The following is a 21714-nucleotide window of genomic DNA, read 5'->3' as shown; positions in this document are numbered from 1 at the left end:
TCAAACACTTCCACAAGGTTTTGTCCTTGGTTCAGATGGCTACGCTGTTTAGTAGCCTAAACAGCACTTTAAAAAGTACTGTATTATGCACATGCACAAAAATCAAACTCTAACTCAGAAACTCTGAGTTGATGTTGACTATTAAAAAGTTCCTAGGTGACAGAAAGGAGTGGCTCTTCTGTAACTACAGACAAGGATTGCCAAGAGATGCCAATGTACACCATGCACCTTTAAGGGAGATTATGTAAATTGGTTCTGCAGCAGTGACGTAAATTTCAGGAGCTCTGAGCAATTTCTCACTTTTGTGGCTGTAAATGATCAGTACTTACGAAATCAAGCCTAATTGTGAATTCAGAATTATATAGTCACCAACATGAGGACGTGTTTTCATTGCAAGCTAACATTAAATGTTGTAGGTCAATTGACACCATTTTCTGACAATCATATTTCACTTGTTGTTCAGAGACATCAAATAGGCGGGACAGGTCTCAGCTGCTACGCAGTCTGGATGATGTATTTGAATTATATGGAGGTTTCAGCAATACAAGAATCTACAAATCTGTGATTAGCAAAAATATTTATTAGCAATAGACACTGAAAGAAACTTGCAACTTTTTCTGGAGTGTGTTTATACAACAGAGGAAGAAATGTAAAGAAAAAGCAGTAACAGTTAAAAGTTCAAATAACTGATGAGTGAAATTTTGATACTTTGGAAGTTGAGAAGCAAACTTATGAAAAAAAACATGAACTCACTGAATTTAACTGCAGCGTCAAGAATTGACTGTCTGGGATTCACAGGGAAAAAGCACTGTCCTCAAGAGTACCGCCATGAAAACGAGCAGCACTGCTTCCGCAGGGACTCACAGCCATGTGCTCCTGGAGGCAACCTGGGAGGAAGCAGGGCCAATGCCTGCAGGGCTCCTGTGCTGTGCATTGTCTTCAGTGGGTGAAATTTGAGCACCGATACCTCAATGGTAGTATTTGCAACGACTTCCATTTCACCCAGCAAGTTCAGGAAAAGAAGTCTCATCGAGACAGCAATGAAAACAAGTGGAAGAACGGCATTGACATTCTCTCACTGATGTAGTTAGCTTCGTGCTGTGCTAGGGGAGGACAGGCCTAAAACCCTCATTAGCAGACTTCAGTACTGGGCTAAATCTGAAGTATCACATACAGCAAAATATTTTATAGTTTAAGAAATGTACTACACAAATTGTTGGTACAGTGGCTTTCCTACTAAGCATTCCTTTTTATGGCCCATTATAAATATAATTAATGCAGCTTTAAATTGCAATTAAAATGGGACTGTGATATAAAAGCACACTGAAAATTGCATCTAAGCACTGCAAGAACTAATAAGGTAATGTCAGCAGAGTGCTTTGAAGATGTAAAGCACTGTATAAATGTTAAAAATAACAATGAAAGATAGAAAGTGTCTTTAATCAAACATACAAGCTGAAACCAGCTGTAATTATTAAATTCAAAAGGAAAGTTCCTTTTGACTCATTATAGTTTGCTTGATCACGTTGAAAGTGTACTGCACAGCTAACACAAACAGGTATGTGAATCATTAACCTATTTACCATTTCTGATGGTCCAGCATCTCTGCATTTTTCCAAATTATTCCTAATAAAAAGGGAACTCTGAAAAGATCATATACTTTCATCTACAGGAAGTGAAAAATGTCATCTTTCTACCCAAAATTTTTGGGATGTGTAAGGAAAAAAAAAAAGAAGATGGGCAAAAATGTACTATTATATATTCACTGTATAGTATTGCATAGACCAACTTCTTGGTGAGAATCCATATTGTTCCCCTAACAATAGTATAGCTGGATTCATCAGCTCTGATTTTTTCAATATATGTATTTGCTTATCTTAGTTCAGACTAAATTAGTGATGTGCAGATGTGAGTTATGAAAAAAAGACATTGATTTGAATAAAGGTAAAAGAAAATCTGATTTTTAAAAAGTAAACTTTGTGTGTGAAATAGATAATAATAAATGTACTTGTTATCAGAATAGGCTATTCACTGAATGTTGCAGAGCTTATGAGAAGCTACTACAACACACTGTTATAAACAGTTTTAGAAAGTATGACAACGACTGATCTATAGTCATGTTCTTTGCCGTAAGCAAACTGTTTTGATGAGTCAAAAAATTATATATCTGACTCCTGCATCAGTTAATACATGCTATCTGTATGAATTGTCTATGCATATTCGAAAGAAAACATTAGTTTAGAAAACACATTTGTCTAAAGCATATTCAATAGGAGAAAAGCAACTATTCTGATCTTTCAATGGGTAGTTGAAACAATTTTAAAAAATTATATTGGTTTTCTCCGTAAATATGAGTGAAACATGCAAAAACCAAGCTTTTGTAAAAATATAAGTACTACATGGTATTAGTGTCTGTAATTATAGAGTGGTCTGTATAAGAATTTATTGCAGAGGCAATTAGGTAAGCTACATTCTTACTGCAACAGTAACTGCACAAGCACTGCTGTTGGGAGACATTTGAATTTTAAACACATGATTATATATCAGATCTCATGACAGAAAATGAGGCAGTAATGGCCACTCAAATTACAGTTGGCTCTTCCAGCTTTTTTACTCTTCAGCAATGGTAAAGGGAATATCTATTTAGATCGTCTAATGATCAACATTTGAAGGTCTTTAAATTCAGCTATTCATATAGAAAAAACATAATTTCAGTTAAACAAAAATAGGTCCCACACCCTATTTTAATTTCAGTCCCAGTGTTGGACTATGAAAACCTGTTATTTGTGATATTTTGCTACTAATTCTCCAGTTTCTCCTTACTTGAAGAATGGTGATAAAAAATGTAAGTGGAATTTATTAATCTTTGATGCTATTTAGTGGATAGTTTTATGATAACTATAAAGTCTTTAGGAACAATCAGACATTTTTCACTTGACACAAGCTCTTGCCCAAAGAGATCCAATTGCAGTAGTAGCTTTCAGGGCCCTGCATGCAGCCATAGGCCTTCATGGCCCAGACCAGCCTCACCTGGTGGGTGCAGAGGGTTAGCTGGGCCATGTTTGAATCTTTCTCAATACTGCACATTGTAAAAGTAAATGTTGCTGAAAAGAGTGAAATCTAACCAGAAAACGTGATGGGTAAAGAAAGCAGAGAACATGAGTCATTCAGAAGTATTACAGAAGAGTGAGTGTATATTCTCTGAAAATACATGACTCCCTATATTAATACATAGTATAGGGCATACTGAAGAAAATAAGATACTATATTAGATGACATACATGAAAGAGGAAGTCCTTTCAATGTAAATGATAAAGAATCTAGTACAAAGGTTATGTAAACAGAATTTATATCATATAGTTAACACTGGAGTTTCACAATCACTTTAAGCTCGTACTTTTGTGAAGTTAAATTCAGCCTGGATTAGTTATCTGAGATGGTTTACTATGCAGCACACCAGCTACAAAGAGGAGATTGAGACAGTAGGAATAAGCAGACTTGATAAGGACAATATTACTCCTCCATTCTCCAGCAGTGTCAACTTTAACAGTGAAATTATAGTTTGATCTTTCAGCTTTTACTACAAAATCCTGAAGAAAAAAAGACGCACAAAAAAAAAAAAAAAAAGAGACACAAAGAAAACCAGTTCTGCGATATTGTATCAGAAGAAACTCACAAATTTGGCCATTGTGGATCCCTAGCCTCACTAGAAATCCCTGCCTAAAATATATCCTTTAACTGAGAAGGAATCAGGCCCATAGGGGTAGGATGAAGACACAAGCTAACGTGTTTACCATTACATAGGGACACCAGTGAATTAGTCTTACAAATACAGTGTCACAGGAAAAAAGACATGAGTGTCCTGCAACCCGACTGTCAAAACAGGGCCCTATGCGTGGGTAGGTAATATAATATAGAGGGGAAAAAATGAAAATAATTAAGAGACAATGTGCAAGAAATAAAAATGCAAGAACAATTGTGATAGATGTATAATTTTTACTAGATTGTATCGTCTCAGGTCTTGGGTTGGGTTTTTTGACGTATTTTGTGTGAAAGGACTAATAACAAAAGAGCTGTGCATTCATCCTCAGAGCTTAGTTCTCCATTTAATTTTGCCTTTTTGAAAAGAGATACTACTCTTCAGCAAAACTACATCAGCAAAAAAAAAACAAAGCAGAAAATTGGGTCTTTGCTTGAATTTGTTTTAAAACAATTCCTATTCCTGGGTTACTTTCACTTTTAACTATATTCTGTAACTATTCGAAGAGTCCTTAAAAAAGAGCTTTCACATCCATATTAAATAGTGGCCTTGACTGCAGTAGGAACCAAATAACAACTTTAGAAAAATAGGGATCAAAGTATACATTTAAATTATGTTATCATTTAGCAGATATACGTGTTCTTTTCAGAATACCTTCACACTGTTGCAGAGCTGATAACAAAGGAAGTGGACTTTGCCCTGCTAGGGAAAGAGATTAGACTGTATGTTGCAGACCCAGTAAGTTCTATCTTTTTACTCTGTGTATAATGCAAAGTTCAGTATGTGACAACAAATGCATTTTGGTGCGTTTATTGATCTATTCATATTTGAAAATATGTGTAATGATTTTGCTTCCAGTCTCTGGTATTCTAAGACCCAAGTGAGAAAATAATAATAATGTAAGAAAAACAAAGAAAGTGCTATAGATGTACCGTGTCATAGAAATTATGTTATATGCTCATTTGAATGGTTCATTCAGCACTGTACCATAGTGACCAGTGCTGGATGTTTTGTAGAACGTCATAATACCCTTGAAATACATAATTATGAAACAACATGGTTAGAAATGGTATATCTCTCGGAGCATAGTCACAGTACTTGACATTAAACCCTCTTAACTATGAATCAGTGTGCGTGAGCCTCACGTTAGGAGAGGCAAAGCTCCACAGCGTGGGAGGGAAGAAAGTCTGAGCTTGTGCTAAATTCAGTGTGGGGCCACCTATAAACCTATATTTACTTAAATGCAGCATGGTGTTCTTGGCCTGAATTTGCCATTATATTCAAGTTAGTTAGCCTCTGTGGAGCTTTCAGGTAACCAATGTTGAGAAAACAAGCCATGCTCAGCTGTGCTAGGGTAGAGCTAACACACCGAACATGTGATCAGGGTGCTAACCATGTTTTTCTCATTTCTGAGCCTGATCTGTGCCAAACTGCATGGTCACAGCCTTTGGTTAGCTTTGTGATCTGGGAAAAAAAAAGGCAAATTATATTCTTTATGTGTTCTCTTTTAGTTAATTGTTGATAATTATTTGTAAGTAGTTTGAATAATATTCCATGGGAACAAATAATCATCTATGTACTGATCAAAGACAAAGAGATTGCAGACTGGGACTTCATGACTCCTCATCTTTGGTAGGCAAGGTCCTCATCTTTGGAATGGCAAGAGGAACTTCTCGCCCATCTAATCAGTCCTTTACTACTTGAGTATAGACCTACGAAATATAGCAAGAATGTAGGGGAAAACAAAAATAGCAATATATATTCTCAAATTCATATCCTATATTATTCTATTTACACTCTTCTACAGGAGATAATCTTGACTTAGCTGAAAACCTACTCTGCCTGAAATCCCACTTGAACTCTAACATGCATTTCCTATACGTCTCTTATGTGAAAGAAATACGAATCACTTTTACTGATGCTTCTCTTACAATGGACAATTCCTTGCAGGCCCAAGGGAGGTGAGCTTTGATGACAGATACGAAGAAGAAGTGGTCTTTCCCTAGCCAGTGAAATACCCTAGCCAGTTTTAATGACATATTTTCATGCTCACTTAGACCCTTGGTGCACTATAGAAATAACAATGAATAGGTTTAGTGCATTCATTTAAACTAGAATTTCCTTATTTTAAAATTTCCTTTAAATTTTGTTCTGTATGCAAGAACTGTGAAGGCCTCCAGGATGCTGAGCATTCATAAACAAGTGATAAGTTTTGTATTGCAGCAGCTGAACAGAGTATGTAATTTGAATTTCATACCAGTGTGCATAAAGCAAAAAGATTTAGTCAAAGATTTGGTCTTGCATAGGTTTTTTTCCTCTGTGCATACAAAATTGAATTATCTGGAATCAAGCCTTGGTGAGATACATTGGCTTTCCAATTATTTTGTAAGGAAAGGACAAGATTACCACAGTGTCTCTGAAAGGTCAGAAGCTTGATTAACTCTTTACCTGGAGAAGATCATAATTTCCACATCCTTTGCTGTTTGTCTCATTTTATAAGATTAAGTAATAACCTAATTATAACCTTTGGGAAAAACTAATTCTTGAAAGAAAAATGTCTTTTGATGTGATCAGTAATAGTATTTTGTACTTATTAAACATGATTGATGTTGTTTTAATGTTAGTGTTTAATTATATAAGAAAAACTGTAGGTTTTTCTATCCAATATTGAAGTGACAGTTAATTGCAATTTTAATTAAAACTTTAGAAAGGGCGGGGCTGTAGAAGCATTACATGAAAGTGTTGGTTTCACTTGATGTTATTTCTTCTCCTAATGATGAAGTCCTAGTCTCAGTTACACAGCTGTCCTCAATGATGAAGTTAAACCTTGCTCTTAAGAGATACCCTTGATGCAAAACAGCCCTTGAAGGAAGCATGAAATTTTCTCAGTAAAAGAAGGTGAAAAAGATAGCAAGAACTATAACTATCTGGATATAGAATGGTATGGTGTGACTAATTTCAGCAGAGCTTGTAACATCAGCTGAGCATTTGAGATTTCTTAAACAGCAATCTAATTCTAAATTGTAGGCAGAATACTTATGCCATCCTGTGTTTACCTAAAATAACTAAGGTTACTGGTACTCCCAGTACCACTTGGTAGTCCCCAGGTGGCTCAGCTACTTTTAACTTTTCTTTTAGCATTTTACGTTTGAGGCTGTTTCTCAATTTGTTGTTTCCAAAAGAGACTGAAAATGAAGGAAACCACGTGAAATGGTATGTACATAGTAAAACTTCAAAGACTTGATACTTCTCAGCTTCTAACATAACCTAATAAATTCACAAGAAATTATTCATGGACAGATGGGGTATCTTCATTATGAGTTTTCTATTAAGTATTATTTGTATATACAGTAAGCTTCCAGTTTAGTCCCTTAATAGCATCAGAATCCTGGGGAGTGAGCCAACTATTACGAGTTGGTTTCTTTGGTTGGGCTGAAAGCAGTGAGGAAAAGAGAAAATGGAAGAGAGATACTGTGTTTCACCAGACCTAAATAATAATGTGAAATTATGTTGAACTATATACAATTTTAACTGTGATTGTGCTTTGGAATTTTTTTCCTCTAAGAATAGTTCTGTGATGTCTATTATGTTTCATTACTTTCCATGCCAAATTTGCTCAAGCAACAAATAAAATGAAAGAGAGAAGGAGGTATCTGAGACAGTGACCTTTAAAACTAATAGCATCTTTAAATGTGTCATATGTGGTTTCTGTAGAATGCGAGCAGGCCAATGCTGTGTAGATAAAACCTTAATGATATGTGATTCATTACAATTCAATGAACTGTGCAAAAGACGAATATGGGAAAAATTTGGCACTTTGATGTGCAGGAAAGTTCCTCAGAGGAATTTATTTTCAAGTAATTTTAAGAATGCTCCACTGGACTTCTCAAAGATGACAGGAAGTTATGTCAAGATAACTAGGTTCCCTAAATGAGAGCAATAGCAAAGAAATAAAAAGGAACTTACCACATGCTTTGAAGCTGCATTTGTATTCAAAAGCAACTTGAAAACCTTTAAATATAAGAGACAGAACTCCTGGGATAAGGTCCCACACTGAACGCAGGTACTCTGAAAAGAAAGTATTGAAACCACTCCTCTTGCTTTTCTAGTGACAGATTTCTTGGAGAAACCCTAAGTAGCAGCTAGAATGAGAGACTGAAGCCAGGTATTTTGTAATTTTTTTTTTCTTGTTAGACACTTTTCAGACTCTCTCAACAGACTCTTTTCAGTGGTACCCAGTGATAGGACAAGGGGCAACGGGCACAAACTGGAACACAGGAAGTTTCACCTGAATATGCGAAAAAAATTCTTTAGTTTTAGGGTGACAGAGCACTGGAACAAGTTGCCCAGAGAGGCTGTAGAGTCTCCTTCTCTGGAGATATTCAAAACCCACCTGGATGCGATCCTGTGCAACCTGCTCTGGGTGAACCGGCTTTAGCAGGGGTATTGGACTAGATGATCTCCAGAGGTCCCTTCCAACCCTTACCATTCTGTGATTCTGTGAGATGCCTTTCATTTGAACTAAGAACTTAATCCCCCTGCCTTGCTAGAATAAATTTGCTGTTTTAATTTTTAGGCTTGTTAACTCAGGTGAATCTTGTACATAGGAGGTATTTTTACTTCCCCATAAGCAATGAATTCAAATAAAGCAGTACTGCAGAAAAAATTCTCAGGTTGTCTCCAGATCGAAACATATACCAACGTATATGAAAGCGGGGGATCACCAGCCCATAGGGTTGTATCAACAGGTTTGGGTGCTGGCTCAAGACAGACATCATGGAGAGGGTTAGTCCAGGGAAGTAGTGTTGTGTGCTTTGGCAAAAGGCAGTAGATAGACCCTTCTTAACTTCCGCAAACCTCAAGTTGTCCCAAGGATGTATTTTGAACTGCCATCTTTGCAGACTCCCATTGAGAGTGAGGTGAAATTCAATGTTTCTGACTCACCCATCACCACTATATGAGAAGTGCTTTTAGAGCAAATGTTACAATTTATAAGTGTTTTTGTTCTCAGAAAGACTATTTTGGTTAATCTGAATAATTTCTTGCCTTTAGAGGATTTTGCATGTGCTGTTGAGTGCAATATACAGTACATAAGCCAGAAAACTCACTCTGACTTAACTGTCACCAGAACTGGTAAGGGAAAGAAAAAAAAAAATCAGTATATTGTAAAAGTAATCGGTAAACAGTATATCACCCTATTACGCCAGCTTTATGTCATTTGTTTCAAAAGTCATATTTAAGTATTTAAGTACTAAATAGGGAGTACCTGATGAGTCTATCAACAGTTTTAAGAAAACAGAGACTGCATTCAGGTCAAACATATAGCCGTTGAAGGAAATATGACAGCGAAAGCCACAATTGTGTTGTCATACCTGTAAAGAAGAACATTACCTAGTTTATAAAGTGATAGTCTGAAAATACAAATCCATCATATGGTACAGGGAATCATCTTATGGTCTTTTTTGGAAATCAGATTGATTTATACAATTACATTAAACTATAGGGTATGGGTCTAACTGGCTTACAGGTCTGAGTAAAAATGTAGGTTGGTGTCCAGTGAGACATACAAAGGTAACTGTGTTATAATGCACTGAATAACTGGCTGTGAGGAATCCCAAGGTCACATAAATAGTTGATAGCACATGCAAAAAATTGAACTTAGATATCTCAACTCTTGTGCTTTTTCTTAACTACAGTCCTATCATTTTTCTGAACATTTGCAGCATTTTTGTCTTACCCTGAGTGAAATATGTGATCTCATGCTAAAACTCTACTTGTGAAAATTGTACTGCATGATTTAATTTCCAAGGTTAGTTTTCCTGATGTTTTATTAACAATAATATCAAAGCTATACTATAACAATGATTGTGAAGCTCAAATCATAAAAGGCCTAGATATTCACCTGCTGGTTGTTTGAGATGTAGCTAACATTTCATTTCTTATTATGCTTCATAAACTCCAAAAACTAAATACATTTAACCTTCTAAACACACTGAGGAGACTGGTGGATGAATTTTATTGCCTCTTCTTTAAAGAGGAGCAAATGAGACTGAAAAAGATTGCAGAAGACCAAGTTTAGAACTTAGACCTTGCTACTTAGCTTGGACTGTGTTCAATGGGAATTTGTGCTATTTTTACAGCAGAGAGAGAAATAATCTCATTAAAAGTTCACAAATAAACTCAGTTGTTCTGTATAATTTTAGATAGCTGACAAACTTTGTGTACAGTATCAGGCCATCCATAAAGGAAGGAGTAGCTGTTGTTTCCCCCAGTTTATCTTAGCAATTTGCTGTTTGTGCAGCTAGTTTTGGAGTTCTTAAATACAATGAATATGCAGCAAGCAGAACTGATCCATAGTTTTAAATATAGACACGTTAAAAAATTACGATATTTGAAAATTGGAAAATTGCTGACTAGTTTGAATCAGTTACATTACTAGCTTAAAGAACAATAAAAAATGTGGCAAACATCTACGTTGACTTATGACAAACTACAGAAATAGAGTGTGGAAATCTGGGGTAGATTCATATTCTAAGGATTAGTTCCTGTACTCTTTAGATTACAGCACTCCTTCTTCAGTTAAACAGAGACTTACATGGTTACTCCTATGGACTGATAATATTAAAAAGAATCAAGCCAATCTCAATTACTGGAAAACAAGGTTATTTTAAAGGTTTTTGCAACCATAAATCTGAGCTGGAAGGCAAACTTAGCATGCTCACTATGAATGATCTTCTTTTACAGTCAAATGTAATTTAGGATACAAAAGGCCCTAATGTCTTTCAGAGCATATAGCAAAAGTCATAGAATCATAGAATCATAGAATGGTTTGGGTTGCAAGGGACCTTAAAGATCATCTAGTTCCAACCCCCCTGCCATGGGCAGGGACACCCTCCACCAGACCAGGTTGCCCAAAGCCCCATCCAACCTGGCCTTGAACACTTCCAGGGATGGGGCATCCACAAACTCTCTGGACAACCTGTTCCAGTACCTCACCATCCTCACAGTAAAGAATTTCTTCCTAATATCTAATCTAAATCTACCCTCCTTCGGCTTAAACCCATTACCCCTTGTCCTATCACTACATGTCCTTGTAAACAGTCCCGCTCCAGATTTCTTGCAACTTCCTTTTATAACTAATTTCTAAACTGAAATTTTATCTTTACCTACTAAAACAAACATTACCTACCTAACACTTTTTCATGATAGCAACATAGAAACTCAAGGAAAGAGAAAATTATCAAATAATAAAATCTCTGCAGTTCTCAAGCCTGTCAGCAGATTTTCAAAACTCAAGAATATGAATAAGCCATAGAATAGTACTGTGCCTTATGTCATATCTGAATTACATCAGAATTAATAAGATGCAATTTCCTTTTAGATTTTTGTAAGATTTTTTTTTTTTAATATAGTGGTAGAAATCCGTCATTTCATGCTCTGATGGAGAACTATATGCTGTAGATAAACCAGAGACTTGAGAGCTTTCTTAGAATCTGGTAAATTATGCTACTTTTTATTTCTAACAAAGAGTAAAACAGCATATAGTTTTGCCCAATACTGATAATATGTTGTTTAGACATAGACAAAATGATAAGAAAAAACCCTAAGCCCCCAAAAGCACAACGTGGCTTAAAATGAACTTGTGTATACTGCAGTTTTCTGGACATAATACAAACAGAAATATATAAACACAATTGAGTAGGTGTTTCAGGCATTTAATGCTTATTTCTTCCATTCTTTACCCCCCCAAAAAAAACCCCAACCCAACCAACTGAAAAAGAAATCTCAGATCTTGTGGTCTCATATTGTGGTCAAGAAAAGTAGATAAGTATAATTCTGGTTGAGACACAGTGTGTCCGGTGCAGTGTCATGTTATGCTCTGAGGGAAGATGCTATTACGACACAAGTATGAATCTCTTTTAGAGATAAAATACCTGTTTTATGACATCTGTTTTATGACAAACACTGAAGGGACCATTAACTGTGGTCTCTGATGCCGGCCCACTTACATGGGCAAATTGCATGGGTCTCCTGGAAGAAAAAGAAAGGTGGACTTTATAGAAGGACTTGGGAATTTCGTGACAGAAAAGAGAGAAGAGCTATAGGGTATTAATCAATGACCGTACCTTAAGACTTGCAGGAAAAAGAAATTCAGCCCAGCATATACTGCTAATTAATTGGGGTTTTGCATGGCAAGGTAAGCCTTCCAAAGGAGGCAGGTCTCTTTTGTTGTTTACGAGACCTGAATCTTTCAAATATTTTAAGTTACTGTGGTTAAAATTCCTTTTCTAAGTCAGCATTCATTGGCATTCTTACTGTTCTGAAAGGAAGTTAGGCTTGGCTGGAAATCTTAGGCAAACCTGTGATCGGATGACTCTGTGAGTCATTAGGTTACAATCCAGAAAGGCTATGACCAAAAAGGGTGTTAGTATACTTACCTGAATCACAACTATGCATTAACTTGGTTTGGAAACATATGGGTCCCTTTGCAAATAATTGGGAATGACACTGAGCTGGACTCAGCAAAAGTATTAATAAAAAGTCAAGCAAGAATGTATTGAATTTCTTTAGGTTACCTAAAAAGGCAAACCCAAAAGTTTGCACTGGAGCAGGACGTTCTTGCCACAGGATTTGCTTGCATAATGCAAGTTTAGGAGGCAAAATTAACTGCATTTTTTTTGGTACACTGGTATTAGGCATCTAATAATTAGGACTTGCAGAAGGATTTTCAGAAGTGCTTGGGAACTGGCAGAACTGATTCTGTAATGCTCCACTTCAAACTTCTAATTGTTGCACTGGGAGTTGGAGTGAAAAAGTTGTTTACATTCAAAATTGTGATCCTGAAACCTCATTTTACTACCATGGCACCAACAGCTTTTAACAGCCTTACTATTAGTAAGGCTATTTAGTAAGGCTGTATTTAGCATGTAGTACAGAGTCTTTGAAACAGGAAAAAGAACCCAGGTTTACTTGCTCCTAAATAAGCACTTTAATTACCAGCCTCTTTTTCTCTGTAAATCTTTTGCTTCTTTTTTGCTTCAACAGCGTGGCAGACCTCAAACTTCACCTACAACAGGGTGAACCTTCTGGTACGTCCTTGGATTTAATTAGAAAAAATCAGAACTGATGCATCAAGAGGAAGTTGATTATGTACACTGATGAAGTATATGAAAGTACTTTTTCTGTGTCATTTTGTGGAAGCTGAGTGATAGTCATTCACAGATGTGGGCGAGTTCCTAGAAGTGGGGAAGTTACATGCATTACTGAAAACTTGGTAATTTTATTACTTATTTTTTTAAAGCAAGTGATTACTCAACACCTGTGCCACTACTGTAAGGCAACAGTGTTCCTCGCACCTTGGGCACCCGCCCTGAGCGCGGCTCCGTTTGCTGCCAGCGGTGACAGAGGGAAGCCCTTCGCTCGCTGGCCAGGCTGCCGGCTGCCTCCCAGTCCGCGGCTCCCAGGCAGGCAGCGAGCCCCACCGCCACCCGACCCCGGGCTGCGGAAAGAGACGGGACGCGGGCGCCTGTGGAGCGATGCGCTGGGGCAGCCGTGCTCCCGGAGCCCAAGCCCGCCGCTGCAAGCGGCTTTCCTCCTGACTCCTCAAAAAATATGCTGTCCGGCGAGCACACCCTGAGAACCCGCCCCGGCTGCCCACGCGCGGAGCGGCGGCGCTGCTCGCCCGCGCCCAGGTGCGGCCGCCTCCTCTGGAGGGAGGGAGGGGAGGGAGGGAGGGAGCGAGCTGCGCGCCGCGGGCGCGGCTTGCCGGGGAAGCAGCGCGGGGGTGGGGTGTGGAGGCAGGCAGGCAGGAAGGAAGGAAAGAGAAAGCAAGAAAGCGAGCGGAGAGCCGGAGAGAGAAAAGAAAGCTGGAGCTATCTGAAGCCCTGCTCTTCCTTCCCCCCCCGTGCCCCGGTGCTGTTTGCCAGAGGTAAGCCAGCCTCCGCGGGGTGAGGAGTTTGCGAGGCAGAGGACGAGGGCTGCCCGCCTTCTGCCCTGCGCGCGGCGCGGCGGCCTGCGCGGGCGGCTCCCCGGGCCGCTGCGGGTACGGAGGTTCTCCGCGGGCCGCTGCTGTGGTGCTGCAGTCCCGGTCCCGCCGGCAGCGCAGCGGCCAGCGAAAACCGCACTGCTGGGGAGTAACTTTAGAGTTACCGGGGAGTTGAGGGGCGAGGCTGAGTGGTTTGGTACAGGGCATGTCTCAGATGAGTGTCAGATACCAAGGTTGGAATCTGACAAGGAATAGCTCGTAGGCAGGTAGAAAATAAGGCGTGTATTTTTTTTCCTTCCTGTTTTCTTTTTAGCTTAAATTATTTTAACGGTCTGTATGTAAATATCATACTAAGGAACACCATGTTATTATTCTTTATTTATGAGTTGTTTTTATGAAGTTAGACACAGGCTTCTTGTTAGTTGCCAGTGTATTGCTGGAAATTTTATCAAAAAAAAATGCATGAAGTTCACTTTGAGAAAGTTAAAGAGCCACTAGGATGTGCTAGATAGAAAAGACAAGAGTGAATGATACAGCGCCCACGTGTTGCCACAACAACTTGCTAAAGTGTACTCAACCAATTCCACCTTTAGTTTGCTTATTCCTACCATGCGGTGCCTTACTCCAGAGACTGTCTGCAGGTTGTTCCACTGGAATTTCTTGCAGTATGAGATTTGACTCTGAGGTAGTGAAGGTGGCTGAATTTTTCTCTGGAAGAGAGGTGTTCTGAAATAAACAAACAAAAAGCAAACAAAAAACCCCCAAGAACATCTTGACAGAGGATGTGCTTAAAGGTATTTCGTAATTATCCACTATGTTGAACTACACTTAGTAACTTCCTTGCATTTGGAAGGGGAACAGCTCTGTCGGAGTTGTTGCAATCAGTTATCTTGCTCTTGAGTTGACCCAAATGTTAATTCATGAAGTAACCAATTTAAAAAGGTCTTTTGAAAGAATTCTTTTTTTTCGAGGATGCAGTCACTGTGCTGATTGCATTATGTAGATTTTTTTTTTTTTTTGAAAGATCTTTAATGATCTACAACGTCTTCTAGGCCTGTTAGTCTAGTCAGTTTGTATGCAGTCAAGTACAGCGGGAAGATGAAATTCATTACTGGCAGATTTCATCCTACTCCATGGTAAGTCCTGTTGTAGTGGTTTTTTGTTTTGGTTTGTTTTTTTTCCCCTGTTTGTTTGGATCTTAATCTAGTATGTGGTTTAGCAGAAGCTGGGAGCAAGCCTGAACTTGCTTGTATTTGTTGAACTGATTGCTTAAAGTGTGATTATGTTGCTGTGCACTTCTAAAGGTTCGACACTTTCTTCATGCTAGTATCAGTAGTGATCTTAAAATAGGGGAAAAGAGAGCCTCACTTGAGTATTTCTGTATTCAGCTATATCCTACTGTTCACATATTTCATTATTAAAAGTTAGATTGCTTGCTTGTTTCAGGGTAGATTTGTCCTCTATCTTTCAATCAATGTTGTCAACTTGAAAATCATAGAATGGAAGAATCATAGAATCAACTGATACGGCTTTTGAGAACATTAGATGCAGGAACTTACTCTCCATGTGAGGAAAGGTCTTGAAAGTTACGTATTTTTTTCTGTGCCAGTGTTGTCATTTTTCTTTTAGTGTGCTATTTAGCTGTCACTTTTAGTAAAACAAGAAACTGATATGTTGCTCAGAGTTGTTGTACCTCCTTGTCCTTCCTTTTCACATCTTATGGAAGGGGCTTAGACGTGAAAATCAGTTTGAAAAGAAGTGTGAGAAACATAATCTTCTATGGAAGAATGTTGGATGATCTTATATAAGGCTTGGGATGTGCAACACAAATTGCTGTTCATCACCTGTCAAAACATATTTTGTTGGAAGGAAAGCCTAGATGGTTTCCCCTGACTTGTTTTTTCCATATAGCAATTCAGATGTTTTACTCTTATTTCTATAAAATTGAATGGTCAAGTGTTTTCCAAGAATCTTGATTTTTGTAACTGCTATAGCATTTTCCCATTTTTAGTAACCATGTTGAATGACAACTTTTCTCTTGGTTACTCTATATTGGAGAGTATGCTAGTACAGCAAGAATCAGTTTTATCTAAGCAAGACGAATTCCCCTAATGGTTTGTTTTTTCTTTTTTTTTTAATATTTATTTCTAGCAAATATTGTGGGGAAAATCTGTTTTGCCTTTCTGCTGAGAGTAAAAGTTTTGGTTTACAGGATGTGTGGAACCATGTGAACTAGTATTAAAGACTTATTTACTTAAACTTGTAGTGGTACAAATATGGATGTGAAAGTGAATGTATGCGTGTAAATGTGTGTATATCGTGTATATGCACTACATATCTAATGCTGTACAAACATTCTTTAGAGTGTGTTATGACTTATTCTGCAGTTAAAGCTATGGAAGAGATTGAATTCTTTTTTTAATTGATATTAATTACATTGCAATAGATTAATATATTGGATAAGGTGGTCCTTGAGTTCTGCTTTTCTGTATACTTCTTGAGCTTAAGCCTTTAGTGTGGATAAAACACTGTAATGTAAGAAATGTTTTAGTATTTGTCTTCTAGCCTGCGATACAAACATTCACCCATGTGCGTAGATTTGTTTAGCTGTTTGTTACTTGAATCTTCCTCTGAGTAGTCAAACCAAAACAGGTGTCAGTATGACCCTTTGCTCAGACCCACAAAATACGTGAGACGCTGAACTTACCAGTATCTAACCAGCTGTAGAGGTAGGCCAGATCTATAGCACGTCTTTATGAATCTTGATGGATGCACTGGCAGCTTCTGCCGTAGATTTCTGCAGAAACAAAAAAATGGCTTGGGCTTCAGCTTCTCGCAGTGCTAGCATTTCGTGGTCAAAATGTCTTCTCAGCGAGCAGTTTCTTCTGTTCTCTGCTATATATTTCATTTACAAAATATGCCACAAAAAGTAATGGTTCATGCAAATTTGGAAACAAAGTTTGTTCTATGCTAGGTAATCCTCTGCAGTGTTATGTGGTTTATACAGAGATGGGTTAGGATCCAGATAACTGATAATACGTGGGTATTTGAGTTCCTGAAGTAGCAACGCTGGAGGTGTTCCAGAATAAAGTGTGCGCAAAGCTATTGTGTGTAGAAAAAACAGTATTTAGGTACTGACAAGAGTGTGTGGGGGTATAAATATATGTATTTATTTATTTATAAACATATAACTAAAAGCTACTTTCCTAAGTGTCATTTTTGTTACTGCTGAAGATGAGGGGATTGAGAGAATGATAGTGTCTGAAAAAACCCACTGTCACCTCAGGGGAAAAAATACCCAAACGCCACCATGAAACCCAGAACTGCCAAGGGGGTAGAAATAGCTGAGATAACCAATTGCAACTCCAACTTTAAAGCACTTAGACCGATATGCTAACATTGCACAGTTTTTATATACCTGCGCATGTGTAGGTTCTCTGGTGTTTCGGTGGGGTTTTTTTCATTAATAGATACATGAAAGACACTGTTGTCTGGCACAAACAGCGTCTGCCTGATACTTTTTACCCACTTTAGTAATTTCTGTACTAATTATTTCTCATTTGTTCTCAGAATATATATTCAACTTAAGAGACTGTGTAATTGTATTTTTCTGGGTTTAGAGATGGGTGGGGGCCATACTGTTTGTTGAATTTTATCTTTTATGGTTAGAGGCTTACGTGAAGAGCTTCAGGAAATGCTGATGTCTGAAATTTTTAGAGGAATGATGAGTGTTTAGATAAGTGCTCAGGTTGGGAAAGGACAAAGTTAAATCTAAAAGCTGATTGTTAATCTGCTTAGCTCAATGCAAGGCTTTTTTGAATTTAAATGACTTGGGAATCTTTTAGTGAGGGTTAACTCCCTAACAAACTTCATCTCTGTTGGGAGGTTGATATCTGATTGGCCTATAGAGTTCTCCCTCTAAAGGGTTTTAGTTGTGTGAGTTTCATATTCAAGATAGTAAGTTACTTCTCAAACTTGTAGACAGTGACCAAAGCTGATAAAAAAAAAAATATTGCCCCAAAAATGAAGTTAAAGAGATTAGCAAGAATCCAAAAACTTCTAAATAATGCAACATTTATAGTAAGTGTGCTGTGTTGATTTTTACATCTTCCAGAAAAAATGTAGATTTGTTGATCTTTTTTTCCTGTTATTATGTCATTTACATTTGTGTATATATATGGTGTAAGTAAAAAGAGGTTTGTTTTTTCCCCTGTTTTTGATTACTGCTTTTTGCAAGTGTGGGAGTAATTTACAAAATTTTGCAAGAAAAGACTTCTAGTGATTGAATTAGTTATTTAATAATTTATTTCATAATCATAATAAAGTACAATCAGTAATAACAGTGATAACAGTTGTGCTTCATTTAGTACATGATTTTAAATTTGTATTTATTTGAATGCAGCTTTGGGGAATGAGGGGGGGCATAAAGATTTATTTATGACTGCTTTTCTGAATAATGATATTGGGGAAGTGTTACAGGAAGAGGTTTTATCCTTTATTGGAGGAATTTATGCAGTACAAAATTAGGCAATCTTTTAAGCCTCAATTCTAGATTATAAGGAGTTCCCTTTTTGTCAGGAAATATTTTGAAGAATAAGGTATCAATACCTACTACCATCAATATAATCTGGGCATGTGATTTCTTTTCTTTCTAATTGCTACTTAAGTCTTACGCTGTTCTACCGAAGCTGTTCTTTCTTCTCCAGGCTGCTTAAGGCTAGTACCTGCGTGCCAGGACAGCTGCTACAGTCAGCAGGTTTCCCTAAGGCCAAATTACTCTTCATGCAGGAAGAGGGAGGTGAAAAAACCTGTTGACTGCTGCTGATCTTAAACCTTCTTTAAAGAGATGTGATTTCACGCTGTCTCAAACACCTTCAGAATGGTAGCTTCTGGATTCTGTAAATCGTGAATTTAGATGTGGCCCTTCAGGGGCCCTTCAGAAAGAAGAGCTCACATAGGTGGAATCTGGAGAGTGCAAAAGCTGAGTTGGAAAATACTGAGGAAAAACTGTCACAGGTACTTGAGATACCAAATGTCCCTAGTGTGGAGGCCAACAATTGCCAGTGGGGTTATGCCTCTGCTACTGTTTGTGGCTGAGGGAAGACTGCTTCCTTGACAGAGCTGAAAAGCTGGTAGTTACCCGTTTCCGGTTTTCCAGAGCAACAGTTCTTTGAAGGGCCTGATCTGCAAGACTTATTTTGATCACCTCCATAGCTTTCTGACTGTAGTTATTTGAACAATTAAGGCACTTCCCTCCCTGCCTCCCTCAACGTGCTCAGAAATGATTCCACCTTTGTAAACTATTTTATTTGTTATGGTACTTGTTCAGTTGGATTCTCAGTTGAAGAGGGCTTGAAGCCACAGTTCACATAGAATGCACTAGCCAGTCATTTTTCCTTTTTCCCATTAAAAGTCTGTTTCTGTGCTAAAAAGAGTTTAAGGCTCAGAAGATAAGGGAGTAGAAGCCCTATGCTGTAGTTAATTGATGCTCGCATGGGAATGGGAAAGCTTTGGGTTCCAGCTCTGGTCTTAGATCACTTCTTCTCCCCCTTATATCCAAGTACTGTGTAATAAGAGTGTGTGTATGTAGATAAGTCGTTCATCTCTTAACTGTTCATCTTAATGCTAACTACTAGGATTATACATTTTAAGACTGTATTACTTGTGCTGAGTTAAGACTTTGATTTCTCTGTTCTCTTTATACAGGCCAAGATAAAAGGAGGGAGAGGTTATGCTGTTTACCCTCTTTGAAATTTTCGTATATAAGCAATTTAAAAATATTACTGTATAAATGACAGGAAGCCTTTCAGAATTTTATCCAAGATTAATGGGATTTTTTAAATGTTTTTTTTTTCTGTAGGTTTGTAGTCTTTAAAAAAAAAAATCAGTTTGAACTGAAGAAACTTGAAGAAGTGTCTTGAAGAAACTGATATTCTCCACTGGCTGTCTGACAACAAATTTAGAGTGCTTTGTTGCTAGTGAATATGCAAGCATCCTGACTATATTTCTACATGACTGTGTGGGGACAATATTTGGAATGAAGCTGCCATCATGTCATCCACGGGCAATGGCACTGATATTGAAGAATTCTTGGTCAACATTAACTTGGGGCAGTATCTTCCTAACTTTAAAGAATATGGCTATAACGTCGTGACAGATTGTGTGGGAATAAATAACAGTGTGCTTCAGCAAATGGGAGTGTTGCCTACTGGGCACCGTAGAAGGATTCTTAAGCAATTAGACATCGCTCTTTCAAAAATACAAGGAAATTCTCTTTTCCATGAAAATCTAAAACTCAAAGACTTGAAAGGTTTAGAAGAGAAGCAATATTCGTCCTCAGATCAGGAGTCTCCAGTAAGCAATTCAAGCGTAGATGGGACTAGCTCGATACCAGCAACATTGTCAGAACAACTTAATAAAGCTTACATTGATAAAGAAAAGTTCAAACTTGCAGAGCAAAACTTACCAGAGGCAAATGACGATAACTTTACGAATTTGGATTTTCCTAGTTTATACCAGAATACAGACAGCATACTAAAAGCTATCAATCTAAGTGGAAGTATTAAGACGAATACTCAGCCAGACACATCACTGGAAGAAGCTGCTGCATACCAAGCTGATGAGCACTTTGTTGGCTCTTTGGCATTTCATGATCCTCCTTCTTCATTTGCACATTCATGTGAGACAAAATACAGTGAAAACAAACATCTGATGTTTGCAGATGAGGATGATTTATCTGATAGTGAGCCAAATTCTCCATTCTTTAAGTTTAAAGGAGAAATGATAGACAATGACTTATATGATTCTTATATGCAAAACTGCCTGAAAGAATTTCCAAGAGCAAGCCGGTCTTTTATATTAAGGCATCGACCTGTACCAGAAGTTCCTAAATCAAGTAAAGATCAAGCTTTATCAAGGTAACTGCTGATTTTTTTTTTTTTCTAATGAAAAATCACTGTCATTGTAGAAATTATGGTTTGGGCTTTCTCGTGGTTGTTTATGTAATATTTTGTGATTTTTATTTTTTTTATATGTACTGTAAATACACTGGATCTGGAATGAATGTTGCCAAATTAACTGAAGGAGGATTAAGCTTTGGTGCAAATTAAAAGTTCAAATGATAGTATAAAGGGAAATTTTAGAAATAACCTCCCCAATCATCTCTGTGTGTACTTATTTTCAAAGAAAGAAATCTTTATTGCTTCAGATATAACCCTTGTTTAAAAATGCTTGATATAGTTGTTTGTTAACTTAATCTGTATGCTGTTAAGATGGGGAAGAATGAAAATGCACAAGTGTAACAAAGCCAATACTGAAAAATAGCAGAAAAAGCTGTTGAATCTATTCCCAACCAAAACATTGCTAATAATATTTATTAGCCCTTAGCTCCTGTGTCTGATGAAACTCAGATCCATCACAGGAAAATGATGACAAAATGGTGATTTCAAGAGGGCTAAAAATTCACTGATAAGTATAAAAATCTGTTTTTATGATGAGACAAATGTTACTGTGAAACACAAGTATTCAGGTTGTATCTTAGTAACTTTTAAGATTGTACCTTTCAAGAGATACTTAGAAAATACAAGTTTATTATTTTTATATATGTAACTTACAAGAAAGATCTAGGAAGTTTTAAACTACTACACATATTAATGTGGTGTAATCTAAAAAGTGGGGCAAAATTTAGAAAAACCTTCTTGTCTGTTTTGTGCATTGTATAGTGTAGCCTCCTTGTAAACAAAGCAAGATATGTCTGAGATCATTGCACGCATGGGCATAACAAGACGATTACATGAGAATCTTTAAGACTTAGCCTTAAAGCACATGAATTTTATGTGTAATATAAATACGTTTTTTGTTTGTTTGTTTTAAATTAGAATAAGATATTTTTTGGAGGAAGAAATTACATTATACTGTGGGTCTAAAGCAGGGACTTACTTCAAAATGGCTCTTAGATTTTTCTAAACTG

General features: G+C 37.4%; 1 protein-coding gene across 4 annotated transcripts in view; it reads left to right on the top strand.

The window, feature by feature from the left end:
- The first annotated feature begins 13561 nt into the window (after positions 1–13561).
- ARAP2 (ArfGAP with RhoGAP domain, ankyrin repeat and PH domain 2) overlaps positions 13562–21714 on the top strand; it is a 136546-nt gene continuing 128393 nt past the window's right edge. For 2 of the 4 annotated variants that reach the window (XM_054824559.1, XM_054824558.1), the window contains exons 1-2: positions 13562–13688; positions 19606–20662. In XM_054824559.1, coding sequence (XP_054680534.1) covers positions 19797–20662 — 866 coding nt within the window. In that variant the 5' untranslated portion in view covers positions 13562–13688; positions 19606–19796. Of the gene's footprint in view, positions 13689–14695; positions 14882–19605; positions 20663–21714 lie in introns of those variants that run through there. The other 2 variants (XR_008576948.1, XM_054824557.1) reach the window with 1 other exon arrangement.

Source organism: Grus americana, chromosome 4 (assembly GCF_028858705.1).
Source record: "Grus americana isolate bGruAme1 chromosome 4, bGruAme1.mat, whole genome shotgun sequence".
NCBI classification, from domain to species: Eukaryota; Metazoa; Chordata; class Aves; order Gruiformes; family Gruidae; genus Grus; species Grus americana.
The sequence above is the reverse complement of the archived record's forward strand: the minus strand, read 5'-3'. Positions and strand labels throughout refer to the sequence as shown.